General features: G+C 47.7%; 1 protein-coding gene across 1 annotated transcript; it reads right to left on the bottom strand.

The window, feature by feature from the left end:
* Positions 1-215: 215 nt before the first annotated feature.
* LOC109761685 (glycosyltransferase BC10) lies at positions 216-2,631 on the bottom strand. The gene is made up of 2 exons (XM_020320505.4): positions 1,154-2,631; positions 216-631 (listed from the first exon to the last, which is right to left on the bottom strand). The coding sequence occupies exon 1, from the start codon at positions 2,292-2,294 to the stop codon at positions 1,191-1,193; it is 1,104 nt and encodes a 367-aa protein (XP_020176094.1). The 5' UTR covers positions 2,295-2,631; the 3' UTR covers positions 216-631; positions 1,154-1,190.
* Between the last annotated feature and the right edge of the window lie 3,595 nt (positions 2,632-6,226).

Raw genomic sequence — 6,226 nt, forward strand, 5'->3', positions numbered from 1 at the left:
GAGGATCTTGGCGGAGGCGCAGGTGGAAGACGATCGGAGAGGAGCGACTTAAACTTAGCGGGGGTAATAAGGTCATTTCCCTGGTTTTCACATGGTCGGAACGATTTGTCCAGCGACCTATATTTCGGGACGGAGGGAGCATAGTGCATCCTAGTTATGTGCTCATCCACTTGATGTTTCATTTTCTAGTTAATAAAGTCAACCCATTGTCGAAAGAAAAAATATAGTGCATTCCAGAAAATAATATTAGTAACAATGAGAGTCACGGTGCTAGTGCTACGAAAACTAGTATGCAGAATGATTATCATTCCTTGCTTATGTAAAGTTCCTTTTCGGTTTCAGCTGAACAGAACACCGCCACAATCCAACCCTTTACGCATTTCAACAGAACAGCAGCCTTAGGCAGCCGCACGAGGTAGGAAAAATACAGTGGATGGATGGACTGGCCATCAGATGCAACACCTGCCGCTTTGCATTAGGTTGTTGCCACTTAAGTCTACTTAAAAGTACCAGGAGGAGAAGAACGGGGGAGGGCACGGAGGGAAAGCACCAGTCTGAACCGTGTGAAGATTCGACGGAGAAGAACGACACTGCTTTCGTCTTCTCGCACGCGCAACTCTAACGGATAGACCTGCAGAAGCAAATGAGGTTTCTTAGCCAGGAGTAGTTCGATTTCGCCAATAGAACTGAACTATACAGCGAGCCAACTACTCTAATCTGAAGGGAAAACTAGTCAAAAGGCAAGACAATGCGTAGCAGCACACTGCGTTACAGTCGTTGAATACGGCACTCAGGGGGTCTCAGCATACCGCTGTTGACTATTGAGTTCTGACACGTACACGCATGATCTCATCGATCGAGAGAGCACAAGACTAATCGAGTTGTCGATTTCTTCACGAATTAAACGAAGCAACATGCTTACATATGGAAACTAAAGTAGATAGGAGATTTTTCCCAGAAAAAGTATTCAGTGTTCTTCAGTCATGTCGCAGCATCTTAAATGAATTTGGGGAGTGAAATGACATTTGCAACATGTTTCGATCATCTATGGGCTGCAAATTTGTGATTGAAATACATGCATGGCTCACGAGCATAACCAATAAGTAGTGTCTAGAACCTTGAAACATTACAGAAATCAGGCGTCAGAACGTACCTCCTACGTGTAGCTATGATGCAGAGCACCGCATCGATCAATCTTTGAAGATGACGGTGTCGGCGATGGCCATGAGCGGGCCAAGGCAGTCGGGCGCGAACTTGCGCGCGAACATGTGCTCATAGGTGGAGCTGTTGGACTGGCGCAGCTCGGCGATAAGCCGCGGCGACACCTCTGGCGCGGCATACGTGTGCGGGTGGCCCTCGAAGCTGTCGGTCCAGTTGACGCGCGTGAGCGTGTACCGGGTGCAGCCGGCGGGGTCGGCCATGTCGAGAAGCGTCGGGAAATAGTGCTCCTCCGGGTAGCACGAGTCCTGCGACTCCGGCAGGCACGGCTCCCTAAACTTTCGCCAGAGACGGCGCTCGCGGACGACTAGCACGGCGTGGCGCCGGGCCAGCGTGAAGAACTGGGAGCCGATGCGGAACCGGTCGAAGGGCACCTCCGGGAGCATGGCGTCGTCACCGCGCGCCACGTAGCGCGCGGGCATCTGGGGCTCGCCGGCGAGCACCTCGATATAGCTCGGGAGGCGGTGGTGGTGCGCGGCCTTGGGCGGGAAGAGCGCCTCGTAGAGACGCGGGAAGGAGTGGAGCGGGACGCAGTGCTGCGAGAGCAGCGCGAAGTAGGCGTTGGCCGGGTCGTCGAGTAGCGCGGCGACAAGCAGGCGCCGCGCCGCAGCGATGAGGCTCGGGTCCCCGCGCCGCGTCGGCTTAGCCGCGACGAAGCGGCCCCGGAAGGAAGGCGTAGGGGGGAGCCGCAGCCGCACCGCCGGGTCTGCGTGCACGTAGACGTTGAACCGGTCAGCGTGCCCCGCGAAGAAGCGCTCCCAAAGCGGCGCGAAGGTGAGGTCGGAGTTGGTCAGGAACATGAACGCCACCTTGGACGCTACCGCCGCGCCCTCGCTGGCGTCGAGCGTCACGCGCCGGGACAGCGCGAGGTCCTCCGGTCCCTCCTCAACTCCCGCCCCACCGCCGCTGCTCCCCGCAGCACCACCCCCGGCGGCGGGCGGCGCCTCCTCGTCCCCAACCACCACGGGCAGCGGCAGCGGCAGCGGCGGCGACGACGCGCGAGGGGCCAGGACGAGCAGCGCCGTGAGCGAGGCGAAGAGCAGGAGGGACAGCACCATCGGCGACGACGCAGTCATGGCGATTAATTCCGGCCGCTAATCCCGCACCAAATCGAGGGGAAATCACAATCGACGGACCGAATCGGGGGTCAGAACCTCATCCCGGCGATCAGAATCGGGGGTTTCTATCTGTCTATCTGGGAATGCTATGATAGGAAGGAAGGAAGGAAGGCAAGCGAGGGAGGGAAGTGGAATGGAGTGGCGCTAGTCCCGTCTCGCGTCCGCCTCTCCTCTCGCTTTCTCCTTCTCTTTGTCTTTGTTTCACTCTCAGCTCGGCGGACACCGGCGTGGCAGCAATATCAAGTTTTTCTAAGGGAAGGCAAGGCAGGAGTATCAAGTGCGCCACGGGATTTTCTTTGCTTCGGTCCGTGACATGCAGGCCCGTGGTTTGGTGGGGTCTCTGTGGCAGTGGGCGTGGATGCAGGGCTTTAGTATTTTTTTTTTTGGAGGGAAAGGCAGGGCGAGGAAGAAGGATGGATGGCTGTCGGGCCGAGTTTGAGGGTAAGGATGAATACGGGCCGTCGGATGCGATTTGCCAAGATAATTGTGTCGTAGTGCGGTTTGTTAAACGGGCGGTGTGGTAGTGGGGAATCGGATCCGAACCAGTTGCCTAATTTGGGCCCCGTCAGTTTCGCTTTTCTTCAGGCAGTATTGATATACTACTTTCTCACGGAGAATTTTGCCAGCAACCGAGGAATTCAATGTTGAGATCAGCAGGGTAGGTAAGCTTGCTGCGAACTGGCTCGCCGAATGCACGGCAGGGCAGAGGAGAGGCACATGTGTCTATCTGTATGGTATCCGTATCCTCTTAGGACTAGCCAGCGGCGGCGGCGCATCGATCCTCTGCACGCCACGCGTGTCCCCATGCATGCCTTGGCATCAAGCTGGAGTCTGCTCGAAACTCGACCATATCACACGTGTGAAGCATGCAGAAACCAAAGGTTCGTGTCCGCCTGCCAAGTGTGCTAAAAAACCATATACTTCATTCTTTTTAGTTTATAGGGCTCAATTCAAAAATCTCACCAACCAAGATAGATGATGAGTGATGGAATATTTTTCGTAGTTTGCAAAAGCACCTAATTAATGCTCTTGTTTTCCTCAAAAATTATGTTTATCAGTGCATTAATTGCAATGCATGCATGCATAAAGTACATGCATTGGTCAATTTTCTCTTAATACTTGCATGCAATAATTTAATGCACCTTGAAATCTGAACATGTGATGGAAAACCACCAAATTGAGCCTTATAAAATAAAAAAACTAAAATTTTAAGATAAGCCTTATAAATCAGAAAGGAGGGAGTATACATGATGAGATGCTGTGTCACTCTCCTCCGCCAGCTAGTGCACAAATGTATCAGTCGATGAAGAGGGCACATGCACTTTTATGCTCACCCATAGTTCAATGCTTTGACCTACATGGTTTGACTCTCCTACCGACCTTTTTTTAGTTGCTTGCTAATGGAGACTCCACATGCTCTGGGTAGCCAGTAACGTATTTTTTTAGTCGGGAGGTAACGTGGTTGAACCCCACCCCCGTAACCGTTAATGTTTTTTTTCAGTGTTAATTTTATCCTAAATTAAAGTTATAAAATTTGACTATGTTTGTAAAATCTCTATCTCTACTCTCATCTCTATCTCTATCTCTACCTCTCTATCTTTATCTAATAATAAAGGGGTTATTGCTTCTTCCTTCCGAATTTTTGTCCATCCATAATTTCCGTCTGTCTGTCATCAGCTCATAATTTCCGTCCGTCTGTCATCAGCCCGTAATTTTCGTCCATCGTCATTACCAAATTTTCGTCACCCCGATAGGCCTCAGCCCTCTTGTCTTGTTCAATTCTGAAGGACAAGTTCAACTAGACATGCTCATGGTTGTGTAATGGAAATAGATTCATATTTTATATATTATCCCACCTCACCTCTTTTCATAAAATCTCATCAGCTTATATAAGTGATATCAATAAGTAGGCCTATAGAAGCGGTTAATAAGAGTGAATCGATCTCTCCACAGAAAGAAAATTGTGGAAATAATGGGAAAGAGATTGGAAAATGATCCGAATCAGCCGACTGATTACACATGCCACATCTGCCGCTCCCTTAGGTTGACTCTCTCTCTCTCTCTCTCGTCTTATCTCTCCCATGCCTATCAATGGCGTACATCTCGTTGGTCAGAAGGATGGTAATAAGGTAAACTCATCGAAGCTCTGGTGCTCGCCAACGACATCATGATGGCGGGGTCGGGTGGTTCCGCTCGCCACCACCACCGTCCGGCAGGAGCTCGTGGCGAATGACAATGGTGTTCTTTTTTTTGCAACATTCGATCTGTTGCAAGAAAGATTTATGCAACATAAGTTATCTTGCAAAATTTTCTTCTATAACACCGCATAAAAGGAGAAGACAAAGAAAAAAAACTACAACATTACCTTAGTTGCAAAGTTTTTCTGCAACGGTACCTCTGTTGCAGAAAAAAGTGAAGACGGAATTTGTTTTTGCAACACGACCTATGTTGCAAAAAAAAATCCTGCAACACAACCTAACCTTTGTTTGTAAATGTTTCCACAACAAGCCCTCTGTTGCAAAGTAAAATAAGGCTGGTTGTAATGGGGAGTATCATATACTAGTATCATGCATATGATAGTAGTGTATGATACTACATTCGTAATGCATTGTATCATATGTTGGTATCATATAGGACTACATTTTTGTCATGCATGACACAAAGTAGTACATCATTTAATATGATACGGTATCATGATATGATACTCAAGCTTCTCTTTCCTCATTTAATTCTATGACACCTCATCAAAATTGCTTAGGTGGCATGCATGATACTACCTATGGTACTCCCACTACGACCAGCCTAAGACGTTCGGTCGGTTGGTTGTGTCAGATCTCACGGCTCGCGAGGCGGCGGATCTTTTAAAAAGATTCATCGGCCGACGCGTAGCGGCCCTAGAGAGATTCGCCCAATTAAGCGGGGTATATAAGGAGAGCTCAATGAGCTAATTAAGCGGGGTATATAAGGTGAGCTTAATGAGCTAATTAAGCGGGGCATATAAGGAGAGCTTAATGAGGCGATTAGGCAGAGTTAATTTAGGTGCGAGTTAATGAGTGAGAGAGGCTCCCGCAAAAGAAAAAGAGTAAATGAGAGAAGAGGCTCATGCATGCACGCGCGCATCCAGAAGCCGCAAAGGGCAAGGCGAAGAAAAGCGCTCGAGGGGGGAGTTCCTATGTGACGCACTTCCTATGTGACGCACTCTGCGTCAAAATGTTGCGCATTCGCACAGGCAAATCGTTCACGAGCGCCGATTGGGCCGGCCCAAGAAGTGCGCAGCAAAAACCAGGTGGAAATCGCAAAAAGGTAGGGCGTGGTAGCTGGGATTCGAACACAGGACTACCAACTTGTGTTCGCCACTACGACGGAAGAGCTCGGTGGACCAATGTACAACGAAACTCTAAAAGAACAAACGAAACTATAAGACTTAACATTGTGAAAAAATCCTTTACAAATTTCAAAATTTTAATTAAATTTTTGAACGTACGATTATATTTTGACAAAAGCAATCAATTTTATGATATCACGAACAAATTTTGAATTTCCAAACATTTTTCGTAAACATGAACATTTTTAGAATTTGTGAACAATTTTCTAAAGCACGAACATTTTTTAAAATTTGAGAACAAATTTTGAAACGAAGAACATTTTCGAAAATGCTAAACAAATTTGGAAGCACAAACATCTATTGAATACGTGAACAAAAAATTGAAATCCAGAATTTTTTTTGAAATCTTTGAACAAATATTGTAAAACATGCACATTTCTTATAAAAAATGCAATCTTTTATTTTATATATTTTGAACATTTCTTATTTTGCATTTTTTGAACTTCTTGCAAAAATGCGAACATTTTTAAAATTTTGAGAATGCTTTTTCAACTTGCGAGCAAAT

This window comes from Aegilops tauschii, chromosome 2 (assembly GCF_002575655.3).
Source record: "Aegilops tauschii subsp. strangulata cultivar AL8/78 chromosome 2, Aet v6.0, whole genome shotgun sequence".
Taxonomy (NCBI): domain Eukaryota; kingdom Viridiplantae; phylum Streptophyta; class Magnoliopsida; order Poales; family Poaceae; genus Aegilops; species Aegilops tauschii.

Coding starts and splice junctions, on each gene's coding strand:
- LOC109761685 (XM_020320505.4), bottom strand. CDS start 2,294: ATGACTGCGTCGTCGCCGATGGTGCTGTCCCTCCTGCTCTTCGCCTCG.